This window comes from Danio rerio, chromosome 25, assembly GCF_049306965.1.
Source record: "Danio rerio strain Tuebingen ecotype United States chromosome 25, GRCz12tu, whole genome shotgun sequence".
NCBI lineage: Eukaryota > Metazoa > Chordata > Actinopteri > Cypriniformes > Danionidae > Danio > Danio rerio.
In genome coordinates, this window is record NC_133200.1 from 38,154,297 (window position 1) to 38,181,628 (window position 27,332).

General features: G+C 36.0%; 1 protein-coding gene across 3 annotated transcripts; it reads right to left on the reverse strand.

Moving 5' to 3' along the window:
• Positions 1-368: 368 nt before the first annotated feature.
• Positions 369-27,325, reverse strand: clpxb (caseinolytic mitochondrial matrix peptidase chaperone subunit Xb). 3 transcript variants are annotated; one of them, XR_012400532.1, is made up of 16 exons: positions 27,129-27,325; positions 26,800-26,867; positions 24,148-24,302; positions 20,780-20,897; positions 19,194-19,345; positions 18,699-18,858; positions 18,028-18,069; positions 15,527-15,703; positions 13,585-13,749; positions 11,587-11,675; positions 8,687-8,851; positions 8,187-8,489; positions 5,602-5,694; positions 5,421-5,527; positions 2,553-2,991; positions 369-2,017 (listed from the first exon to the last, which is right to left on the reverse strand). XR_012400532.1 is itself a non-coding variant. In XM_002666958.7 (15 exons), exons 2-15 carry the CDS (start codon positions 26,852-26,854, stop codon positions 2,916-2,918), a joined length of 1,857 nt encoding a protein of 618 aa, XP_002667004.2. In that variant the 5' UTR covers positions 26,855-26,867; positions 27,129-27,325; the 3' UTR covers positions 369-2,915. The 3 variants fall into 3 exon arrangements, 1 of the variants encoding a protein (XP_002667004.2); XR_012400530.1 differs by having other exon boundaries at positions 369-2,035; XM_002666958.7 differs by having other exon boundaries at positions 369-2,991.
• Positions 27,326-27,332: the final 7 nt, after the last annotated feature.

A 27,332-nucleotide genomic window follows, 5' to 3' on the forward strand; every position in this document is an offset into this window, starting at 1 on the left:
ACTTGTAAATAACTCATGAAGGAATAAAGTTGCGTTAAAACCAAGCACACCATTGCTTTTCTTGTGAAATTCCCAATGAGTTTGATGTGTCACATGACCCTCTTCCTATTGAAAAAGCTAAAGTTGGATCCAAGATGGCCGACTTTAAAATGGCCACCACCCATCTTGAAAAGTTTGCCCCCTCACATAGGCTGTTTCTCAATATGCGTTCTTGGAATTGAGACACGGCCATATACTAACTGGACGTTAATATCACCAACCATTCCCATTTTAATAAGGTGTATCCATGTAAATGGCCCACCCTGTGAATTAAAAAAACAGTAAAAAAAGAAATATAAAACACCAAAGACCATATTAGACTGCTCAGAGAATGTGTGCAACTTTGTTCAGATTTATTTTCACATTGTTTTTGTTCAGTTCTTAAGTTAACAGTAAAACCTATACACTAAATACACACAGAGGCCTGTGCTGTAGAATTGAATGTCATGGTTAAAACCGAGGAAATACCACACGCGTGTGTGATATTAGTGTGCTAGAAATTGTCCTGCTGAAAAAGAGGACGCATGTCGTACTGTAGGTGTATTACGCACCAAAAATACTAAAATTCGACATGTTTAAGGTTTACATAATCGTGTACGCTTCCCTTATACGTTTCACACACAGCCCATAAAGCAATAATAATAATAATCACCCACTAGCGTCTTCATAAGTATATTTATATTATCCTTAGTCAGATAGAAATATTATCAATCACCAGAGATTGAGAATAGGCTCCACTATATGTTAGTGTATCTGTTTTTTTATCCTAATAACACTTTCATATCTCTCTGCTTTATACAGAGAAAAAAAATTGGTGGAAGAAAAAAAAAAAAGTGATATGAAAACATTGTTTTTTTTTTTTGCGTTCCCACGCGAAGATGTTTTACATTGTCTCGAAGATGTTTAGCATTATCTCGCGAAGATGTTTAGCGTTCTCGCGAAGATGGTTTGCGTTCTCATGCGAAGATGTTTTACGTTGTCTCGCGAAGATGTTTAGCATTATCTCACGAAGATGTTTATGGTTATCTAGCAAAGATGGTTTGCGTTCTCTCACGAAAATGGTTTGCGTTCTCTCATGAAGATGGTTTGCGTTCTCACGCGAAGATGTTTTACGTTGTCTCGCGAAGATGTTTAGCATTATCTCACGAAGATGTTTAGCGTTATCTCGTGAAGATGGTTTGCGTTCTCTCAAGACGATGGTTTGCATTGTCTCGCGAAGATGTTTAGCATTATCTCGAAGATGTTTATGGTTCTCGCGAAGATGTTTATGGTTCTCGCGAAGATAGTTTGCGTTCTCTCACGAAGATGGTTTGCATTCTCTCACGAAGATGGTTTGTCTTCTCTTACGAAGATGGTTTGCCTTCTCTCACGAAGATGGTTTGTCTTCTCTTACGAAGATGGTTTGCCTTCTCTCACGAAGATGTTTAGCCTTCTCTCACGAAGATGTTTAGCATTATCTTGAGAAGATGGTTTTCGTTCTCTCAAGAAGATGTTTAGCATTATGTCGAGAAGATGGTTTGCGTTATCTTGCGAAGATGGTTTGCGTTTTCTCAGGAAGATGGTTTGCGTTCTCTCGGGAAGACTGTTTGCGTTCTCGCGAAGATGGTTTGCGTTCTCGCGAAGATGGTTTGCGTTCTCGCGAAGATGGTTTGCGTTCTCGCGAAGATGGTTTGCGTTCTCGCGAAGATGGTTTGCGTTCTCGCGAAGATGGTTTGCGTTCTCGCGAAGATGGTTTGCGTTCTCGCGAAGATGGTTTGCGTTCTCGCGAAGATGGTTTGCGTTCTCGCGAAGATGGTTTGCGTTCTCGCGAAGATGGTTTGCGTTCTCGCGAAGATGTTTTACATTATTTCGCGAAGATGTTTTGCGTTAACTCGTGAAATTTTTTTTCGTTATATCGCGAAGATGTTTTGCCGATGTTTTGTTTTTGCCGAAATTCTCCCGTACTTTACCATTCTATCCCACTTTCTTTACATTAAAGCTGTGCGTCGATCGTCGCCTTTCATATGCAACCTCTGAACCAGTAAATGCATAAGCACTGTGACAGACGCACTCCGTACAATAAACTGATCCCAGATCAGCTTCTGTACACGTCATTTAAAGTGACACCTCTGTTATCAAACAAGTGAAGAGCAGCAAATGAATCTCTCGTTTTGTTTGTTTGATAACAGAGGTGTCTCTGTAAGAATACACAGATCAATAATGAAAGCATTCCATTACTTTAGAAACTGTTTGTGCTTATTTAAGAGAAAATAAAAGCGTGCAGGACGGAGATGTTTACATAATATTCAGTGTATTTGTCTGTTTAAACATACAACCCAATCCAAACGTGTCCTGCACTTTTGCTCCTCTGTAAATGGCCTGTAGCTGATCTGGGATCAGTTTATTGTATGGAGTGCTGGTTCAGAGGTTGCATATGGACTGGTTCAGAGGTTGCATATGAAAGGCGACGATCGACACACAGCTTTAACGTAAAGAAAGTGGATGCTGACATTTTAATATCAATTTCAGTGTGCCTTCAAGATTAAACATATCTCAGAAATATGGGAAAATACTTAATGATAGGATGATAGTGGGATAGAATAGTAAAATACGGGAGAATTTTGGCAAAAACGGAAGGGTTTACATGAATGAAGAGAACAGGAAGTGTTTGTGGAGAATTGCAAGAGAACAATAAAAAAATGTAAAAATATGCTTTCCTATCACCCATTTTTTTTTCCCCACCATCACGTCCCTTCCGGGTCTCCGTAGCTTTAGGTTATGAAATGCTAAAACAGTCGTTCATTGATCTGTCATTTAAAATAATCTACAAACACTGCTGTCTGTTTAGGTCTGGATGGATCCGCTCCATATTGATGGCATTTTGCGGTCTTAAGCATTCAGTTATTGGCGGCATCAGCATGTCTCGGCCAGTTATCTTCTTCAAACTCTTCCTCGGTCTCTTTGGGATGAGTTCTGGATCACCAAAAAAACACAAAACACACAAGGGTTAAAGTTAACGTGGGCCTCCAGACTCAAAAATCATTAGTCCCTGTGGCGAGTTTTTACTTTAGGGAACCAAACAGTTTCACACAATCTCTAATTATAGACTGTGCAGAGGCCCTGTCATATCTGCTTCAGATTAGTAGGTGTTTGGATCATTTCTGTTCTTCTTTCCAGGAACTTTTTCTGAAAAATTCCCACTGTTGTTTTTTATGAAGCAGTGACTTATTATTCATCTGTTTTACTCGTCCCTCATTGGGGATTATAGGAAATACTCTCTTCTTTACACGTGTACAACATCAAAGTTTGATCATTTGAGGGATTCTTTGGGTAGCAAATACAAAGTCATGAGCTAGCCATGAGCATACCTCAAGGTTCAGTTCTCTTTTTGACGTTCATAGTATTGCTGGGACAGTTTTCTGACCTTTTTAACTCATTGCTGCCTTTCGACTTCACTGTGTATGAAGCACTCCTAAAGAGCCCCTGTTATGGGTTTTTGAGAATGATCTTCATGCAGTGTGTAACAGCAGCTCTGAGTGAATGAAAACGTCCAGCTGAGGTCTACATCAAAAAGTGCAGCATGTTTAACACTTTTTAGCTCACCCTTGCTTAACCCTTAAAGACCTAGAGGTATTTTGTGGGCACCTAATGGGCCTATATTATTGCAGTTGTATTGTTATTTTAGCAGTCAGCCTCAAGTGTCATATATTCTTTTAATCAGGAGAACCTGAGGCTTCAATCTGTATCATTTAAAGATCCAGTTTAAAACTTTTTTTGGTCCAAAAACATATGAACAGACAGAAAATATTCCAGAATTTTAAGAAAAAGGGTTTTTAAAAAGTGGCATTTACTAGTTATTACAAACAAAACCTCCTGAAGTTTGTTTTTTATTCTTTAGAAATGCACGCTATGGTGTTTTATACTTCCAAAATAAATTGTCTACATCCACCATTCCCTGAGCAAGTTATAGCAATTTATTTCAATGTTATTCTAAGGCACAGGTGTCAAACTCAGTTCCAAAAGGGCCGCAGCTCTGCACAGTTTAGTTCCAACCCTAATTAAACACACCTGATCAAACTAATCGAGTCCTTCAGGCTTGTTTGAAACCTACAGGTAAGTGTGTTGGAGCAGGGTTGGAACTAAACTGTGCAGGGCTTCGGCCCTCCGGGAATTGAGTTTGACACCCCTGCTGTAAGGCGTTTTTCAGTGGGGAAAAAACTAGTGCATTTATTTACTGACAATGTATCTGCCCAAAAGTTCTGGGAATGAACTAAACAGAAAACAATGTTACAAAATAACAGAACACTGAAGCAAGACTGACTTTTTCCAAATAATATATTTTCAGTTACAATAAACAACACCACTTACAATGAACAAATAAAAAATAAGGAAATAAGAAATAATGCGTCAAAGTCCAAATAAACATGGTGCAAATCCTCAGTAAAAATTAGATATAAATATTTACTATACTATAAATAGTTACACAACTAAACTAGATTCAATATGGATCATCCTTAGGTTTTATGTGCCAGCATATGCTGCTTCTCAACTTTTGCGTTGCAGACGAACAGCCGCACCGTCATTTGCGTCCTTTGAAAACAGCAAGACACTCACTTCGTCTTTGCTGTGTCACTGTTTTGTTGTGTTTTTGTGCTGTTGTGTATGCACAAGTGCTTAGTATGAGAGTAAATTCATGCAAAAAAAATAATTAAAAAAATTAAATAAATAAATAAATAAATAAATATATATATATATATATATATATATATATTTTTTTTTTTTTTTGTGTGTGTGTGTGTGTGTGTGTGTGTGTGTTTTATTTAGCCGTGATTAAATGTACAGCCTATTTCTCATTTCGGGTTGTTCAAATTGTTGATTGCTGGTCCACAAAGTGAAACCTATGCTTATTGGTTGAGAGAGAGCGCGCGAGTTTCAACCAATCTGGGCATGGAGGAGGGACAATGCATCAACACATCATGTCTGGTTTGTTCAAAAACACAAGCCACGAGCGTTCCTTTGTCAAATCAGCGTTGTCAAAATGCGACGACGTAACCACACTGATTCCAGAGCCTCTGAAGGTCCATGAATGTAATGTTTTCGATTGATGGAAAGCTGAGACTCTCTTCTGTATGCCAATCTTTGAATTGTGTGGATCAAATCTGCGTATTAAACATTTAAGAACAAAACTTATTTTTAGCCGCGGGCAGCTATTTCGGTCTTTAAGGGTTAACAACCTAAACGTGTATATTTAACAAATCTTATAGATCCACAAACAGATCTGAAGATCTATAAGTAATTCAGAGGGTTGTTATTTTCCGTAATTGGTTTTCAGAAACATTGAGACGGACATCTGCATGAGGTGTTCCTTTAATACCAAACGCAAGTGTAAAGGTTTGCTCTACCTTATGTAGCGTGGTTCACACTTGCCCTGGACAACGTCCTTGTTAAGTTCCACAGCGATGATGTCAGACTGAGGCACCTCAAACATCGGCTCTAGCAAGAGCTTCTCCTGAAGAGCATCACAACATCAGAGACACAACCCAAGAACGTTTAGGATTCATATTCACATGAATGAGCATTTACCATGATTGAGCGGAGACCTCTGGCTCCCGTCTTCCGTTCCAGAGCCAAACGTGCGATTGCCCTTAATGCATCCGAGGTTACATTCAGCTCACACTGGAACAAATTCACAAATACGAGAAATAACTAGATCTACTAGAGGCCTGATAAACACTCTGAACTATTTAAAAGACATCACAATGCAAGTTGTTGAACTTCAGAGATGTACAATCCAGCTCTTGAGGAGCCTTGTCATTTAGAGTTTAGCTCAACACTAACTTAAACATCCAAACAAACAAAAGGAGCTTCAGGGGTAAATATAGCCGTGCTCTTTGGATTTGGGAATCTTTAAGGAAGGGGTTTTCAAACTGTGGGTCGCACAGTGAACAAAGGTGGGTCGCGCAACAACACATAGCTGCAGCTGTATTTACATTGCGGTGAATTAAAACCAATACGATTGACTCAAAATAACTCAAAATAACTCAAAAACCTCTAACCCTAAAAATGTCTAAAGTGTGTTTCCTACAAAAAGACAAAGCTGGTTATGTTTCACAGCTGTCTTATTTTACTAATTTTCTCTTAAATGAGCACAAACAGTTACTAAAGTAGTCGAATGCTTCATTATAGATCTGTGCATTCGTACATTAACACCAATCAAACAAAGCACAATGAGAGATTCATTTGCTGCTCTTCACTAAATAACTACAGTAACTTTAATCAACATGCAAATACAATTAAAAGTGAAGTAGATTTTACAGCTTTATTTAATTTCTGGATAGGAAATTGATTTTAATAGGCGAAACCTTTTATTTTATTGTCAATATTTTCTAATGTTTGCTATGTGTTCTATCATTTGAAGCTATTTGTTGTCCAATATTTTTTACATCCCAACGTTGACAGATTGCTAATCAATAAATAGCTCTAGTGCTATCTGTTAGTTTTAACGTCAGCTGATGTTATGGAAGGGCATAGATGTTATGGAAAACAGTAATAGTAATGTAAATACCCCCATCATTCCCTCCTCAAGCAAATGTGTAAATATTAGATCAATTCAGCAATAATGTTAACTGCATTGGCATATTTATCTGACGTTTTCCCAGCTTGTAGTAGTCAAGTCAAAGTCAGCTTTATTGTATAGTCGATCAAAAAGCTGTTTAAATTCTTATGACTACACTAGCAGTGGAATTTACAGCGATGTGACTGTGCTTCATCATAATCAAGGAGCTTGATCAAAGGTTGATCATATTCTCTTCTATAAAAAAAAAAATATAAAAAAAGTGTGTCTCTTTCAACAAAAAAAATGATCACAAATACAGCCAGCATCCCACAAAAAGCACTTCCAGCCTCATTTTGTGCATTTCTAAAAAAAATAATAATAAATAATAATAATAATAATAATAATAATAAAAAATATATAAAATAAAAAGTGTCTTTCAACAAAAAAATGATCACAAATACAGCCAGCATCCCACAAAAAGCACTTACAGCCTCATTTTGTGCATTTCTAAAAAAAAAAAATAAATAAAAAAATAAAATAAATAATAATAATAATAAAAAATATAAAATAAAAAAGTGTCTCTTTCAACAAAAAAATGATCACAAATACAGCCAGCATCCCACAAAAAGCACTTCCAGCCTCATTTTGTGCATTTCTAAAAAAAATAAAAAAAAAAAAATAATAATAATAATAATAATAATAATAATAATAATAATAATAAAAAATATATATAAAATAAAAAAAGTGTCTCTTTCAACAAAAAAATGATCACAAATACAGCCAGCATCCCACAAAAAGCACTTCCAGCCTCATTTTGTGCATTTCTAAAAAAAAAATAAATAAAAAAATAAAAAAATAAAATAAATAATAATAAAAAATATAAAATAAAAAAAGTGTCTCTTTCAACAAAAAAATGATCACAAATACAGCCAGCATCCCACAAAAAGCACTTCATGCCTCATTTTGTGCATTTCCAAAAAAATAATAAAAAAATAATAATAATAATAAAAAAAAATAAAAAATAAAAAACGCAAAATCCAAAAAGCCACATACTATATATATATATATATATATATATATATATATATATATATATATATATATATATATATATATATATATATATATATATATATATATATATTTTAACCCATTTTTCCATATTAAAATATTATGCTGGGTCTTAAGATTGAATTACTTTCCTAGGAGGGTCCCGGAATAAAAATGTTTGGGAATCCCTGCTTTAAGGTATGCAAAGAAATCATTAGTCCAATGCACTAGTGAGTAGTAAACAAAATGTACAAACCCTTTATTCTAGCCAATATATAGGCTAGCAAATGAATCATTGTGTGCTTCTCAAATTGACTACCCTTTCATTATGTTCGGGGCTGTTTTTGCCCCACTGATTGCCATTATAATGACACTTGATTGCAAAGCCATGACACCAAATAATCATGCATTCTTGAGTTTTCATCAGGGTGACGACCACTACCTGTAGTTCTGGAGCTAACTAAACACACCTGAACCAGATAATCAACATTTGAAGGATCACCAGGAACACTTCAAGAGTAGGATTGGACCCCCTGATTCATGTGTTGTGCGATTGTCATACTTTATCCATGCTGAAGAGAGCCTGATATTGAGGGACGACCGCATTACGAGGCTCTGTAAGGATCTGCACCAGCATTTCCTCATCCAGACTGTGCAGTGGGACGACCACCGGTAGACGGCCCACGAACTCCGGGATCATGCCGAACTCGATGAGGTCCCGCGCTTCAACGATCCGGAGTAGTCTGTCCTTTTCCTCAATCTCGGCCATTGCATCCATTTCGGTCCCTGAAGTGTTGGCTAGATCCGCAGCTGCTGCGGCTCTGCGCCCTTTGCCGAGGTTGGAGGGCGTCCCAAAACCCAGATACTGTAGGGGACAGTAGAGATGGAGAAACGTTGCACACTTCAAACACTCTGACCTAATCAAGAGTTTCATTTCTAGCAAAATCTAAATCAGTTGTGGGGCGACAATACCTACTGACAAACTTCTCAGGTTGTAAACATCTCCTATTTAGATTTGGTGCAGTATAGACGCAGTCATTAACTGTACTGTACAATACTCACCTTTTCATTCTTCCTACGGCTGATGATCCTGTCCAGCCCATTAAAAGCACCGGATGCCACAAACAGAATGTTGGTTGTGTCCACTTGCACCGTCTCTCCTCTCAGCTTCCTGCTGTTCTTCTCAGGAACATTAACGATGGTTCCCTCCAGCAGTTTCAGCAAACCCTGTGCACAAACGCAAACATCAACGAGGACTGCGGGGTGTTTGATTATGAGGGATGTAGTGCACCAGCACGATCCTTTTTATCTACTTTAGATGCTCTTTATCATGGTGTCTTAAGATTTATTACAGATATTAAATATTACACATTGTAAACCTAGTCCATATTGTGATTGGTATTCTCTAGTGGCTCGTTTCCACTGAGTGGTACGGTCCGGTTTGGTACGCTTTTATGGCCGTTTTCACTGTCAAAAGGCGTACCGAACCAAACCGTACCACTTATTCGGGACTCTTTCGAAAGGGTCCCAAACACAAGAAAGAGTACCAAAAGGCGGAGCTAAACGCACAGCTGAACGCTATTGGTTTACAGAAGAGATACGTCATTCACTTACAACAAGCCAGAATGTAAACAAAGGACCCGCCATGTTTGAAATACACCGCGAGAGATTACAGCGGAATTATATATTCATATATCATCGTCCTGATGAACAGCCACACAGCCATGGAGTAGAGCAGAATCTACCCTGTGCCTCGCAGTTTAACGAGCCAGTCTGACACGCGAGCGTTTTCGATTTCTTCCTTGCGCTCCTCGCGCGTCTATATCTGAAATAACAAACTTCGAGCTGATAATAATAACGCACGCTTGATTATTGACGTGCTTTGGAAACCCGATCCCGTGAGAAGCTGACAAACGCGAGAATGACACATTCAGAAAGAAATGGACAAACGTGTGGAGTGCAGAAAAAAACAGAGCACGTTATTTCTTCAGCAAACGTGAACAAACTGCCTTGTTTTAAATATTATCATCACCTTTTGGACTAATATGAACTGGGAATGATGGAATGACTCTGTAATCTTCAGCAGCACATATCGTGTAGCCTCTGTTAGAGACACAGATGAGAGGTTTGCACTGGCTGTAGGCTATACTTTGTGTTGTTTTGAGCCTAATTAAGAGCGAGATGTATGATGTGTGTAGTTCTTCTGTAGTTAGTAACATATCTGAGACTGTAAGGGGCTGTATGTGTTCATACATGTTCATTTATTTATTTTATATAATTACAGACGTTACAGTAGGCTATTTTGCACTGTCATTGATCAGCAATTATAATCTATTTCTGTTTATAGAAAAGTTAGTAATAAACATTTATACACAAGTATTTATGCGTGTAAAGCGTCTGTTTTGTGAGAAGTGCTTTTCATATGATATGTGAACGACCTGTGCAGCTTTACTGTAGACATTTCCTTGAGCGAGAATGGTGTGACTGAAACTGTCTTACACCACGCCCACCAAAAGGGTACCCTTTATAGTGGAAACACAAGCCTGATAAAGGTGACCCGAACCGTACCGTACTGTACCAGTCAGTGGAAACGAGCCATAGTTGTCCCAAGGAAATTGCATTGGCACTGGATGATTTACAATGCAATTCTGGGTTTGTTAACACCATAATAACCACTAAATATTCATTGCAATCCCAGTCTTATTTTAATTTGCATGTAACCTTACTTTCTCAAACTTTTGCGGAGGTAAATAAAGGTTTGGTTCTTGGGTTTTTGTGACAGTAAATTGTCGGATTCTTCCGTTTATCCTTCTCAGCAAAGAGCATAAGTGACAAAGAAGTACCTTGAGGTTTGATTTTTGTGAATTATCTGATTCTACCGTTTATCCTACTCCGCAATGTCCATTAGTGACAAACGAGTACCTCAAGGTTTGGTTTTTGGTCCACTTTTTACAATATACACAACTGGTTTAAAACGGACAAACACAAGCTCAATAATGTTCACTTCTGGTGACTGGGCTGGCCATTCCTGGAGCAGCTTGACCTTCTTTGCTTTCAGGAGCTTTGATGTGGAGGCTGAACTATGAGAAGGAGCGCTATCCTGCTGGAGAATCTGCCCTCTCCTGTGGTTTGTGATGTAATGGGCAGCACAAATGTCTTGATACCTCAGGCTGTTGATCTCTCGCACGCCCCTACACTGAATGCAACCCCAAACTATGATTTTTCCTTCACCACACTTGACTGATTTCTCTGAGAATACTGGGTCCATGCAGGTTCTAGTTGGTCTAATGCAGTATCTGTGATGCAGTTCAACACATCAAATCGACCGTCTGCCACCTTTCCTAATGATCAACTAGAAGGCCTAGTTAGTATTTGTTGCTCCTACACTGGAATCCACGACAAGACTTTAAGGTAGGGTAGTTAAGTAGGCCAGTAACTCTGTAGTCCGCATCGTAAATCTTAGGGAAAGATGAATGTGACCAAAATATATTAACAGATCTGTTCATTTCCCTCTGTGCAGTACTTGAGTCATACTGAATACACATCGGTGTACCTCAAGGTTCAGTTCTGGGTCCACTTATCTTTTAAAAATGCTGCGGGTAGTTACTCTTAATACTCTTTCCAGGCATTTTAGCTCAACTTAAACTCAGTGTGATCAAGCCTTGCATTTTACGATTATGTTTTGCTACCACTGTGATTTACATGAACACAATGTGACTATGATTAACAGAACTATTCAACAACCAATTAAAAACAACAAGTCAGAAAATTATCTAAAATTTATGGTATTATTTACATATTAGTAACTGTAAAACAAAGTATTATGTCCTATCTACTGTATATTCCTGACTGAACTCTAACAGATTTACAGCAGCGTGATATCGTTCAGTAGGCCAGTGACTGTGTATTGGCAGCATCATAAAGCGCCTGTAGAGATAAACGTGGTTGAAACAATCACAGACCTGCTGAACTCCTTCCCCCCCGACATCTCTCAGCTGATGAATTCCTGGCACACTGCCAATCTTATCCACCTCATCCAGAAACACTATGCCTGCAGGAGAAATATGAAGCACAATTCAGAGAACTCTGAAAGGAGAACATTCAGTTTTATTAAAATAGAAAGAGGAATCAGTATATTTTACTGAAATGCTCAAAGGTCAAGCGTGGAGGCGTTTCATATTAATCAACTGCTGTTACTTTGAAATAAAGTAGATTAGTGTTAAATTAAGTTGTTAAATATAAGTTTTAATGGCTTGATTCAGAGGAATGCAGAAGACATATAAAAATTTGTTTGTAAGTCTGAACATCTAAAACTATTACTATTTTAAAGAATAAAAGACTAAGCTAAAAAATGAAACCAAAACTAAAACTATTGGTCAAAAACCATTTTTGTAAACTGAAAAAATTAAATAAATAAAATTAACATTGAAAGAAATAGAAAAAATTAACTAAATAAATGTAACAGAAAAAGAAAGAAAAAAGAAATCCGACAAATGAAATAATAATAATAATAATAATAATAATAATAATAATAATAATAATAATTTCACTTAAACGAAATAATAATTTTTTAAAAATATTAATGATTTTCACAACTTCTTTCAGAAAGAAAAACTGGCTAGGTTGTTATTTAAGGGATAGAATAAAATTAAAAGAATTAAATAAAAATAAAAATAAAAATAAATAATTTAAAAAATAAATAAAATAAATAAAAAATAAATCAAAATAAAAAATACAAAAAATACAAATTAAATAAAATAAAAATAAAATTAAAGTTAAATAAAATAAAAAAACAATAAAACACAAATAAAATGACAAAAAGAAATACAATTAAATGAAAACAAAATTGAAATAAATTAAAAATTAAATAATAAAAAAATAAAATAAAAATATAAACAGGGTTTAAATGTTAACAATATTTTTTTAACTGATTAACAAATAATGTCAAATATTTACGACATCAATGAGTTTCTCTGAATGTTTCACAATTTTTACACTTTTAAGTTTCTGTTTGTATGCTCATAGTTGTTTTACTATTATTTTATTTTCCTAAATATACAACAGTTAAAACCATGCAGACATTAAACTTTGCTCTGGCCTGCACTTAAAGTGTCTCATTAACTAAACCACAATTACTGAAACTAAAAGAAAACCAAATAGAAATGTAGACACCCAAAAAGCCTTATTAATTCACAATAAAAACTACAAGAAAATGAACAGAACTATGAATACAAATTGCCTTGAAAAATTTGACTGAAATTTATAGTGAATTTAAAAATTATATTGAAAAGCTCCTTTTAAAATAAGAAACTATAATATCTTTGGATACTCCACTGAAATGTGGGTTATGGCAAACATCAGTGACACTTGCAGGTTAACTATGCCTGTATATAATAACTTAATTTGATTGTAATGCATTAATGTGCACCTTCTGTAAACAATAATCATTGTAAAAAGCCCTACACAAATAAACTTACACTGAATTGAACTTGATGTATGAGATCACATTAAAATGCAATGAGTTTTTGTCCAGTACCAATACTTCATGTATTCTTCTAAATCAGAGGTGTCCAAACTCGGTCCTAGAAAGTTTTGCTTCAACCCTAATCAAACACACCCGAACCAGCTGATCAAGCTTTTACTAGATATAGTAGAAACATTCTGGCAGGTGTGTTGAAGCAGGTTGGAGCTAAACGCAGTAGGACACCGCCCCTTCAGGACCGAGTTTGGACACCCCTGTTCTAAATCATTATAATCAGCTTTTATTTAATCCCATGTCAGCAACAACAGCTATTTTCACGGTAAAAAAGTTTGAAAATACTGTCTACATATTAATAAAAATCCACAAACTAATAAATTAGACACAATTTTAACGTTAATATTTGATTAAAACAACTGTAAGATCCTGGGAACACTTTTTTTCTGAGAAGTGTGCGAGTGGTGAAATGTTTGAGTCTGACCTTGCTGGGCTTTCTCCACGGAGTAGTTTGCGTCCTGCAGGAGCTTGGCGATAACAGACTCGATGTCTTCGCCCACATATCCAGCCTGGGTGAGGGTGGTGCAGTCGCAGATGGCGAAGGGAACGTCTAAACATTTGGCCAGTGTTTGGGCCAGGAGAGTTTTACCTGCAGAGCATCAATGCCAACAACATCATGCCAGGATCAACAGCATGTGAAACAACTGAATTACCAAAAATAATCTGAGTTTTATATCATAATCATTATAATCATCATTTTTTAGACCAAAAAAAAAAATATGAACATTGATTAGAATTTAATACATTAATTCAAAATCACCATCATTTTCTCTTTCTTTTTTGTTGACAATTTCATTTTTGTGGTTTTCTTGTATTACGAGTGTGACTAGGTCTGGCATTATACAATGAGTGGCATAATATGGTCCTAAAATGACAATAATATCACTTACTGCAATATATTTTGGTGCAATATATCCTGCAACAATATATAGATATCGTGACGGGCCTAAGTATGACACTTGATTTTGAATTTGTTTGTATTTTCTGTTTTAAAAATACTTATGTTTATTAAAATTTGTGCATAGCATTATGTAGGATGCAAAAAGTATAACAAATATCAAGTTATTCCTATTTTAACAATAATAATAATAATAATAATAATAGAAAAAAAATTGAATAAAACTAACACACTATACACACTCACCGGCCACTTAATTAGGTACAACTTACTAGCACCGGAAATATTCCTCAGAGATTTTGCTCATTGTTGACATGATAGCATCACGCAGTTTTGTCGGCTGCACATTCATGATGCCAATCTCCCGTTCCAGCACAACCTAAAGGTGCTCTATTGGATTGAGCTCTGGTGACTGTGGAGGCCATTTGAGTACAGTGAACTCTGTCATGTTCACCAGTCTGAGATGATTCATGCTTTATGACATGGTGTGTTATCCTGCTGGAAGTAGCCATCAGAAGATGGAGACACTGTGCTCATAAAGGGATGAACATGGTCAGCAGCAATACTCAGGTAGGCTGTGGCGTTGATGCTCAATTGGTACTAAATGGACCCAAAGTGTGCCAAGAAAATCTCCCCCACACCATTACACCACCACCACCAGCCTGAACCGCTGATACAAGGCATGATGGATCCATGCTTTCATGTTGTTGATGCCAAATTCTGAGTCGAGCATCTGAATGCTGCAGCAGAAATGGAGACTCAGAGCAGCAACGTTTCTCCAATCTTCTATTGTGCAGTTTTGGTGAGTCTGTGTGAATTGTAGCCTCAGTTTCCTGTTCTTAGCTGACAGGAGCGGCACCCGGTGTGCTCTTCTGCTGCTGTAGCCCATCCGCCTCAAGGTTGGACGTGTTGTGTGTTCAGAGATGCTCTTCTGCAGACCTCGGTTGTATCGAGTGCTTATTTGAGTTACTGTTGCCTTTCTATCAGCTGGAACCAGTCTGGCCATTCTCCTCTGACCTCATCAACAAGGCATTTGCGTCCACAGAACTGCCGCTCACTGGATATTTCCTCTGTCGGTTCATTTCCTGTAAACCCTAGAGATGGTTGTGCGTGAAAACCCCAGTAGATCAGCAGCTTATGAAATACTCAGAGCAACCCGTCTGGCACCAGGAACCATGCCACGTTTAAAGTCACTTAAATCCCCATTCTGATGCTCAGTTTGAACTGCAGCAGATTGTCTTGATCATGTCTACGTGCCTAAACGCATTGAGCTGCTGCCATGTGATTGGCTGATTAGAAATTTGCGTTAACAAGCAGTTGGACAGGTGTACCTAATAAAGTGGCCGGTGAGTGTATTTTTGCAAATATAAAATCCAAAATCCTCATTGCTTTGAGGCTTTGCACCAAATGTTATTAACAAATTGTTGGTGCTATAAATAATGGAAACATAAATAAAACCAGCACCGACCTGATCCAGTGGGTCCCAGCAACACAATGTTGCTCTTCTCCAGTTTAATGTCAGTGTGGGCGGAGTCAAGCACATCCCCGCCCCTTTTGTCCTGCTGAGCCTGCTGATTGGTCTGCTGCTGAACGGAAGCACCCAAAGCGTTGCCATGGGGACTGATGCCAGCGATCTGAAGCAGCTCTGAAAAACAAAACAAACGCTTCATCACCATGTGCTCTTCATTTCAGCACAGCAGAGAGAAACGCGACTCCACAGGAATGTCCCTGTCGAAGCTTATTTTATCCGGAAAACCTGTGGGCTTAAATGCTCTGAAAATACCAAATAACCAAGCACAGATGTGGTGTGAGATCTGCTTTCCTTAAAGGTGAGAAACTATGCAATATAAGATGTAAAAATAGGTCTCTGATGTCGCTAGTGTGTGTGTGTGTGTGCGTGAAGTTTCAGCTTAAAATACTACACAGACAATGTAAAACTGTCCCCTATTAGGCTTTGATCCTGATTGTGTTTTGGTGACTGTCGCTTTAAATTCTAATGAGATTTTGGTCTTTTCAAAAGAGGGCGGAGCTACAGATGCCTGTGTGTCAGCATAGTGGCAGATTCAAAAACAAGACTGACGTCATATGCTAATGAGGGGGAGATGGGCACTAGTGGGCGGGGTTCACCCCCCTCTGATGACATCATAGAAAGAGAGAATGTCAATCAAAGTGTTTCTGCAGACTGTTTTCATCAAGTCTGATTATTAAACAACAAAATTAATTAACTTTCACCATTAGAAGCTGCTTATATTCACACACTGCTGACACACAACTGCGTTTAAACCCTTTATACAAGTGACTTTTGCATAATAGGTTATCTTTAAGCTCTAGTTTCAGACATTCTGGACATTTTATGAAGTATATCAAACTGTTTTCAAGGCAGGAGATAATTAGTTCGTCATTTATAATAATCCTGTTATATTTTCTCACGAGGTGTCCACAGTTTAAATGCACAGTATACATGAACTAACAATGAAAGACTAATGTTTAATTAAATAATGTCAACTAGCCTGAACAAATACTGTAATAAATGCATTGTTTATTGTTTGTTCATGCTAATAAATGCACAAGCTAATACAACATTATTGTACAAGTGCTACCTAAAAAAAATGTATTGTAATAACTCGATGAGAGCGGACCATGAGCTTTTGAGTAAAACTAAAATCAATCAAAACCTCAAAATAAATAAGTGCATGACAATAAGTTTGGCTTTAAACCAAAACAACATTTCAACCCTATAAAACTGACCCATACAGTATTTATGATTGCACATTTAACATCTAAACGCGCTTCATGCATGAGTTTACTCAAGGTCTCTGTGTTACGCAAAGTGTGATTACATCATCAGTGGCCCAGTTTGTGTGTCCAGTATGATCCAGAGCAACCGGCCTCCGACTGGCCCGAATCCACACTATAAATAACAGGAGGCCCAGTGTGAAGTCTGAATGGACATTTGAGCACACGCAGAAACTGGGTCATTGTGACACTTTACCCAACTTGATGAACCCGATGGCAAGCAACCGCAGATAGCTATAGTTAACAGCTGAAGGCAAATCTTCTTTCACAGATATTTCCCAAGTGATGTTTAACTGAGAAAGGACATTTTCACAGTATTTACTACAATATTTCCTTATTTTGGGAAAAAGTCTCATCTTGGCTTCAACTGTGTCTGCACATGTAAAACACAGGGTCAAGTTGTGATAAAATAAAATAAGTAGGCCAGGATAAGTTATATATAAAAAAATGTAAAATTAAATTAAATAAAAAAGAATAAATAATAAAAGGATAATAAACAAATAAATAAATTGAGTAATTAATTAAAAAATATATGAATAAAATAGTAATAAACAAATAAATAATAAATAATTAAATAAACAAACAAATGAATAATGTATAGCTAAAAATAACATGAATAAATAATAAAACAATAATAAATAAATAATACAATAATAATTTAAGAAATATGTAAATAAAAATAAAATAATAATAAATAAAATAATGTAACAATAATAAATAAATCAATAAAATAATTAATAAATTTAAAATACATAAATAAATAAAAATTATAATAAACAAATAAATAATAATAAATAAAATTCATCGATTTAAAATGAATAAAAATTAAGCAAACAAATAAATAAATTAAAAATAAAATAATAATAAATAAAAATAAAATACAAAATTTAAAACAATTAAAAAAATATGAAAATAAAAATAAATTAATATTAAATAAACAAACATATGAATAAAAAATAAAATAAAAAATAAAAATTAAATAATAAATAAACAAATAAATAAATAAAAATTATAATTAAACAAATAAATAAAAAAAAAATAATAATAATAATAAACAAATAGATAATTAATAAATAAATACAAATTAAATTATATTAAACAAACAAATAAACAAATAAATAATTAAAAAAAAAAAAAGAAATCGAAGGCGTCTAAAGTGCATGAAACACTTACTTGTAAACCTGTATTCATCTTCCCGTCTTCTGATCTCCAACTCTGTGGACAGAAGGACAGTAAACCGACTCTCACCACCACATGTAAAAATACACCATCAGTTGTGTAACGCTTAAAGTAAGAGAAAGTCCAGTGCGCAGACACACACTTAGGCAGATTAACATTAGAGGACTGTTTTTTTTTCTACATTGTTTCTGTCATATGGTGGTTTAGAGTCAGAAGGATGTTTAAGATGTTAAAAAGTTTACTTTAAAAAACAACCTATGAACTGAATAGACTTTAAAGGCTAAATCTATTGTAAATGATTGTAGCTACATCAAAGATTGCAAAAAAATAAAAAATAAAAATAAATAAAATCACATCCAAAATAAGAGTTGGTTTTGACAACAACAAAAAATAATGACCAAGATAATGTTTGGAAATGGAAATTAATTTTGCAAACTGACATGCTTCTGAAACATATAGAAATAACAGACTTCTGTGAAAATATTAGTGGCCCAAATCTTTATGTAAATAAATTAAAAGCATTTTATATTCATAGTCAGTGCTAACACTTAACATTAAACGTCAATCAGGTAACGCATAAGACATCAAAGGCAACAAACAGCATCTCAGACAGCTGTTTTCCAGGTTAAACTCAGAAGTAAGCGCAGTGTTGATGAGCTACAGACCTCTGGGAGAAAGCGAGCTCTGCTTCTCGGATTCGGCTTGCTGTCGGCCGGCTGCGGGGAGGTTATTGTAGATCCGCTTATAATGATTATAGACGGCGACGGACAGCACCTTCTTGGCGTATGATTGGCCAACAACAAACTTGTCGAGGTAGGCATAAATCTGGAGAGAGAGAGAGAGAGAGAGAGAGAGAGAAATTCAGGCGACTCATTTAAATAATTGACACTTTATATTATTGTAATTATTAAAGCTATGGTCTGCTTTTGTTATTATTTGTTCCTCATGTACTGTATATTTTATTAATTCGAGGATGTTAATATATTACACACATCTAAAATGCTTCTTTAAATAAAGACAATTCAATAAAAAAAAATGTGGACGTAGTAAAAAGAGACTTTGTAATGTGAATGTGAATTAATATTCTCATTTTAAGAGGCATTTCCAATGATGACCGAATTGTCCGCTTTTGTGTGAGCTCTGGTGGGAAGCTGCGGTACCTTTTTGGGCGGTGGAGGAGGTTTCTGAGCTAAAGCGAATTTAACATGTTCTGAACTCTCCGTCTCCTTATTCAGGCCCTTTTTGGAGTCGGTTTCGGACAGAACCACGAAGAAATGATGGCACTTCTCACATTTGACAAACCGTGTGGAGGCTGAGAGGAGAAAAGACAAGACAATCCTTCAGTTTGACGTTTAGTTCAGTTTTTAATCGCTTATTCATGCACTGTAAAAATGTAAACGACAAAGTCAAGATAGCAAATGTTCTCTGCTGCTTTAAATTTTTTTAATAAGTTAATTCAGCTACATTTTTAAGTTAAGTTTAATGTAGTAATCTTACTCAGTTTGATTAATGTACAACCCCAAATCAGAGAAAGTTGGGACAGTATTGATAACGTGAATAAAAAAAGAAACTAGAGATTTCCAAATTGACTTTGACTTGTATTTCATTGCTGACAATATGAATACTAAATATTTCATGTTTTGTCTGGTCGACTTCATTTCATTTGTAAATATACATCCTTTCCTGTACATGTAAAACACAGGGACAAGTTACGATTAAACAAAATAAGTAGGCGGGGATAAGTTATATATAAAATTAATTAATTAAATTATATAAAAAAAGAATAAATAATAAAATGATAACAAACAAATACATAAATACAGTAATTAATTAAAAAAATATATACATAAAATAGTAATAAACAAATGAATAATAAATAATTAAATAAACAAACAAATGAATAATAAATAACTAGAAATTACAATAATAAATAAATAAAACAATAATAAATTAATTAAATAATAAATAAATAAATAAATAAATAATAAAATTATAGTAAATAAATAATAAAACAATAATAAATAAAGAAAATACATTTATTTTAAAATATATAAATAAAAATGAAATAATAATAATAATAATAATAATAATAATAATAATAAAACAAACAAATAAATAAATAAATAAATAAATAAATAAATAAATAATTAAAATAGAGATGGGTTGAAGCTGGAAGGGCATCCGCTTGGTTAAAATGTGCAGGATAAGTTGGAGGTTCATTCCGCTATGTCGACCCCGGATTAATAAAGAGACTAAGCTGAAAAGAAAATGAAAGAATGTTTTTTTTTTCTACCCCAAAAATGTAAGTGTGGAACAACGAATGAGAGATCCAAAAAGATTTGTTTTAAACTAAAATGTAATCCTTTTATTAACATTTAAAATATTTTGTGTGTAAATAAAATATATAAATGAAATAAAATGCATTAATGAATTAAATAGTTAAAATAATAAAATTGTATAAAATAAATTACAATTTTAATAATTTTATATAAAAATGTTAACTAAAATTAAAATACTTAGAAATACAAAATTCTAAATATTTTTAATAAACATCAAAAAAACATTATGCATGATATATAAAAAAGAAAAAACAAACATTTCAGCATGTCTTAAGCTACATGTTTACCACTCTTACTGCTCTGTCCTTAAACAGCAACACTGACAAAGTTGTAAATGCTGCAAAAGCCGAACACACATTTCAAAATGATCATTATTAAAAGCGCAACATTGAAACAGCAACACTTACACACAAAGGTCTCGACGTGTGTGCAGGGATCTCCACATTTGGGACATCGAAGCTGACTGCCACCTTTACCAGAGCCCCCAGCGCCAGATGCACGTTTCCCAGACTCCCCTACAGCCTTCTGGAGGACAGAACAACACTTCATCCAAACAAGCCCCCTTAGCCTGAAAACACTCATTTACAAGTGAAAACTGATGATTTCTCTAGATTCCTCAAACATCTGGAATAATGTGTGTCAGTGTTTCCCGACCCTGTTCCTGAAGGCACACCAACGGTACACATTTTCAACCTCTCCCTAATCAAACACACCTGAATAAACTCACCTGGGGTCCGTTCTTCGTACCTCGCTTAAATGATCTCAGATTATTTGGCAGATCCTGGATCTTTTAATCTTGATAACTGATCTCTCGCTAATTTGGTTCTTCAAACAAGTTCGCGAATTAGATTAGAATGTCTGGATAAACTGATCTGAGATCGCTGTGTGTGTTGTGAAGGACAGATCTATCGATCCTAGAAATCATGATTAGCAATGCAACGATTGGCTGACGGCACAGCAGCGTAATGACATCATCTGATTAATATTCAATTATCCATGTGAGCAAAATTACATCAAATTAGCAGTAAACGGTTTGTTAAATATGACACGCAATAACCTTCCACATTTGTTGTGAGCTGCAGGCTTTACACTTTTATCTGTCAAGACAAGAGTATTCATCATGTATTTCAATGCAAATCAATGTATTTAGTTCTTCATTTAGAAAATATTCTCTTTATTATAGTATCTGTTTTTTAATCGGTGTAAAGAATAACTGGATGTTTACAAAAGCATTTTCATATTGGTAAAGGTGTCTGCAACTTTTGTGAAGCATCAAATCACTGGCATATTAACTATCAAAACATGTTTATGACTGCATAAATGTATTATTGCTTTAAAAAAAAGTCACATATTGTGCATTTCTATTATACACAATTTGTACTAAAGCGATCTAAAAAGTTCATATCAATAAGTTTTCTCTTTGCACCACCAGGTGGCAGTCTTTGTTCATTTCGAGGGTGCAGATTGCATACTTTTTATTAATATGTATAACTTTATTTATTTTATTAATGACTTTAACTTTATATATATATATATATATATATATATAGTTAAAAAATATTTACTATTTTCCCAAGTGTATATAACTACTACTGTAAGAAAATATCAGAATTCGGTACATACTTTCTGTATATCTTTGCTTGAACTGAGTCAATCTAATCCTGTTTATATGAATTGAACCTGCTCCCGATCAGGTTTGACCTAGCAGAACTGTTGCCATGACAACAACTCTCGGATCAGCTTTGAAGAACGAAATGATCCTGGATCATGTCTAATCGTCAATATCCAAATCCAGCTAACTGAGTAATCCACGTACGAAGAAGAGACCTCAAACCCTGAAATGAATGGGTCAGATAAGGGAGACATTCAAACTATGTACTGTTGGTGTGCCTCCAGGAACAGGGTTGGGAAACACCGATGTGAGTACATTAGTCAGCAAAATATTAAACACTGTTCTAGTGGTTTTTGGATATCCTAATGAAAAAAATAACGTATATATTGTTCCTATTGACCTTATTCAGCAATGTGGACGTGTGCTCGCTTTCAGAACTACAGATTCAGTCGCCTATTGGAGAAATGACAAGGAATAACTGCTCGATCTTGCAGATTCGCACTCTGTAACATCAGATAGGAAGGGTCGGATCTTTCTGAACATGCAGCTCAACTCCTTGTTCAAGCTCTTGTTCTCTCCGGACTGGACTATTGCAACTCTCTACTAGCCGGGCTTCCAGCTAACTCTATCAAGCCTCTCCAGCTGCTTCAGAACGCAGCAGCACGAGTGGTCTTTAATGAACGTAAAAGAGCACGTGTCACTCTGCTGCTCATCCGTTTGCACTGGCTGCCAGTTGCTGCTCGCATCTAATTCGAGAGGGTGCTCGCTGCAGAGCCATTTGAGGAGAGCTGAGCTCCAGCGAGGGGGAGCATGAACTGTCGCTCCTCCTTCTGTAAGCTGTTTTAATGCGTACACCAACCCCACCCCTAACCCTACCCCCAGTGACATCACTCGTAGAAGTAGTGCAAAAAAGGTGGAGCTTAAGTTCCCCCTCGCTGGAGCTCAGCTCTCCTCAAATGGCTCTGCAGCGAGCACCACTTGTCTAATTCAGCTAACTATCAAACTTTACACACCTGACACTTGCCTACAGCACTTCTTCATTGTTGCTCTTAGTTGTCTAAATTGCTTCCTTGTCCTCATTTGTAAGTTGCTTTGGATAAAAAGCATCTGCTTAATGACTGAATGCAAATAACGATCGTCTACAAACAAGTGTGTTCATGACTATACATAAACGGAGAATAATCGAATAGTGGATTATCAGTTTGCAACAATCTAAAAAAAAAAAAAAAAAAAAAAAAAAAAAAAATCAATGGAAGTGAATGAGTGAAAGTCTCCAGCTCAAAAGATTCCAACAGCTGCGGCCGCTCATATGTGAAGAATAAGGTCAATGAGCGGGCTTATACAAAGTCTACAAACATTAAAAAGAAAACAGAGCAATGTGCTGAACAGAAAGAGGAATTGTGCATAACACTAGAGCAGGGGTGTCCAAACTCGGTCCTGGAGAGTTTAGCTGCGTCCCAAATCGCATACTTGTGCACTATTCTACGCCATTTTGAAGTATAAATAGTGTAAGTAGTGCGTTCACACTGAAAACTTTAAAAACATTAAGTGCACTTTAATTACCCGGATGATGCACTCATTCAGCTGCTAAAGTGAAGTGTGTAATGATGGACACTTCACGCACTCAACGACCGCAGGTTTGCTTACGTAGCGGAAGGGGCGGAGCTATCAGGCGCACATGTTGGATAACTATTTATTTGGATGGTGAAAGCAAAATTCTCCTACGAGAGTGATTATAGCGCCTCCCGATGGTGAATGTGGTTATACTCACTGCAGGTATTATTTGATAATTCGGTCGTTTATTTCACTGATTTGGCAACCGTCAAATGTCATCAGGGAAACGGTTTGAATTTCCGCTTAGTTAAAAAAACATTAGTGTGCCATTTGGGACGACACTATATACTTATGCACTTACACACTCAACAGCATAGTACATGTATGTAGTGCATGAGTGCACCATTTGGGACGCAGCTTGTATCTCCAACTTGCTTCAACACACCTGCCAGGAGGTTTCTAGTATACTTAGTAAGAGCTTGGTTCAGGTGTGTTTGATTAGGGTTGGAGCTAAAAATCTCCTGGACACCGGCCCTCCAGGACCGAGTGTGGACACCCCTGCACTAGAGTCTTCAAACACTCATTTAAGCACAGACAGAACAAACGCACCTTCCCGCCGTCTCCGTCTCTCGGTGGACTCTCTTTAGAGGAGAAACACACGACGCTCTGCGAAAAACATCTGACATTCAGGACTGGAGGAAGATGAAGCTCATCGCACGCCGAGCGAGAGCGGCTGAAGACGTGAACACGAGAGCAACACACACCTGCACAACACAGCAGATGATATGGGTTAAAAAAAATAAAATAAAAATCTGCAAGTTAACCCTTGTGTATTTATTATTATTAGGCTGGCTTGTCATAGCCGACCTAATGTTATCCTATTTAAACTTATTATTATTATTATTATTACTTTTATTATTCTTCTGAGACTAAATTTGCAAGACTATCTCCTCCTGTAGCTTTCAAGCTATGACCACCAAACTATTCTGACTCGGGTTGCTATATCTTTTCCGACTGAACCGACTTTCCGTTTTCCGAAAAACGACCCGGGACCATCTGAAAAATCCCATAGACTTAACATTGGACCAAACTCTGTGACCTCGTAACTCTGCGTCAGACTGTCACAGACTTCTAGCTGGGCTCATTTAACTCAGACTACCTAGCTGCCAATAACTGACGAGCTTTTAACTTTCTGGCCACGCCCTAGCAACCAATTTCGGACCCTAGAAACTTCCCCATAGACTTCCATTCAAAAGACTGTCATTGACTTAACATTGGATCAAACTTTGTGAGCTCATAACTCTGCATCAGACTGTCCTACAGACTTACGGCTGAGCTCATTTAACTCAGACTACCCAACTACCAAAAACTGATGAGCTTTTAACTTTCTAGCCACACCCCTAACTACCAGATACTGCACCCTAGCAACTGTCCCATAGACTTCCATTGCAAGAGACTGTCATTGACTTGAATCAAACTTTGTGACCTCACAGCTCTCCATCAGACTGTCATACAGACTTATGGCTGAGCTTTTACTTGCTTGCTTGCTATCCATCCCTAAAAATCTACTAATACTTTTTCAAACTGTTTTAAACTAAATAAACTATTACCAACAGGCTTCGTCAAGCCAGCCTCAAAGTTTGTCTCAATGAACTTTAACAATCTAGTAATTATTACAATCTTTATTTTACCAGGAAAGACGCATTGCGATTAAAAATCTCCTTTACAAGAGCGTCATGGCCAAGATTAGGCAGTGTGCATGTCACATGGCTCTAAAAGACAACAAACAAAAAACAATGAACAGTAAACACTGACAAACAAACAATTCAAAACCTCTACAAGCCTGCGTTTCAATTTCTAAATCTTTTATACTCCGTTAGTGAAATCAATTCTTTAAACTGCAACTATCTTAGACTATAGAGCATACACTCAATGCATCACATATGAACAGCAGCTACGCTAATTATTCTCTTTAAGGCCCGTGCACACAGAGACGTTTTTTTGCTCGCGTTTTCGGTCTACGTTTAACACCTCATGACTAAATAAAGGTCGCCAATGTGATCGTGCATACTAACGCACAAAACACCAGGTGCAAAAGCGTCATTTTAAAATGAACGCCTGATGCATGTTTGTTTTGATGCACCGCATCAAAGCCTTCTCCACCAATCAGGTTAGCACTTTTGTTCACAAAAAACTTTTCACACCTAAAACTTGCCTACAGCACTTATTCATTGTTGCTCTTATAGTTGTGTAAATTGCTTCCTTGTCCTCATTTGTAAGTCGCTTTGGATAAAAGCATCTGCTAAATGACTAAAATCTAAATATTTCTGTATTTTTACAAGCACTGCTTAAACCACCATGCTTTGTGGCAATAGTTAATGCTACTGTGACATTTACTCTTATGTGCAATACTAAAGGTTTTTACATAACACTATTACGTCAAGAAAAAAAAGGGATCACTGTAACGGCATGTACTTGTTTGTCAGTGATGCTACAATGTTCATCTTAAACATGAACAAAGGTCATAAACTAACAAAATCAATAAAACTGGACCCTTACAAACAGCACTAGCACTGAGACTGAAACACTGGTTGTGTTATTGATGTACAAAATTATTAAAATATTTACACTGTATATACTTGTGTATACTTTAAGGTTTGCGTCCATAATTAGTTTGCTTTAAATTGATTTAATTAATTAATTAGATGTTTTAAAGTGATTTACTTATCATAATGTGTTTTTTTTTAATCAGCAAGAAAGCTTTAAGTTTTTAAATATGTTTAAAGTTTTAGTGAAATCATTCTAAAACATCATTATAATACCCAAACTGGCATTTAAATTAGGATTAAAATCATTTGTTTTCTAAAATTAGTAAGTATTAGTAGTATTTGCAACATGACTTGTAGTATTAATATTAGTAGTATTTGACGTCTTACTTGGCAAATCACTAAATTTTAAAACAGAATTGTCATATAAATGTTAGCATTTAGCTTTTTTATTATTATTTTTTTAAGTTTTGTTTTGTTGTTGCCATCAACTATAAAATAACGTTCCCAGAAATTAAGGTAAACTAGGTTTTAATTTTTAAACAGTGAAAATGTGTCAAAATCATAAATATAAGTGTAAAAGTGTAAATATATTACCTCAATTTCCCAGAAACATCCTAAAAACTTTCCTGACATACAATGACAGCTGAAAAATGAAAGTTTTGTGACAAATACCCTATTAGGAGCAGTTTTTCAGTTTTATTAATTCACTCACCTTTAGGAACTGACTTTATAATCACCCTCACTGCAGTTCTGCATGAGCAGGACATAATTAAACCAGATCTGATGAGGAAAAAATAACAAATAATCACAATTTAACGTTACACACGAACATTATTGACTTACTACAGTATATTCAAAACAAAGTAAGTAACGAAGTGTTGTCAGGCGTAATTAGTAATCAATAGAAGTCCTAAAACCACACATCTTGTGTTATCTGCTGCTCATAAACTCCAGATATGAACTTAACACACAGGTCAGTAGAGCTCCACTGCACATGCGCAGTGCGTGACTGAGTGACGGACGGCGGACATTTCTACTCACCGATGTAAAAATGTCTTCAGATGCGGGTTTTTCTCTGGCTTGATGAATTTAGGATGGGGTTGTGGTCTTAGAGGTGTTTCAGAGTCCGCTGTCCGACAGGAATTGACGGTGAACTCTGTGATGTGATGTAACCTCTGCTGTCATCGAGTGGGTCACGGTGACGTACAGGCCGCTGTTTGTGTCACGTGACGCCGACTGGGCGGC

Bases quoted from the DNA above. Each gene is read 5' to 3' on its own strand.
- clpxb (XM_002666958.7), bottom strand. From the start codon at position 26,854: ATGTCCTGCTCATGCAGAACTGCAGTGAGGGTGATTATAAAGTCAGTT. The intron at 20,898-24,147 runs GTGCGTTTGTTC...TCTGTCCTCCAG, and splicing joins GAGACGGAGACGGCGGGAAG to AAGGCTGTAGGGGAGTCTGG. The intron at 18,859-19,193 runs GTACCGCAGCTT...CTCTCTCTCCAG, and splicing joins CTCCTCCACCGCCCAAAAAG to ATTTATGCCTACCTCGACAA.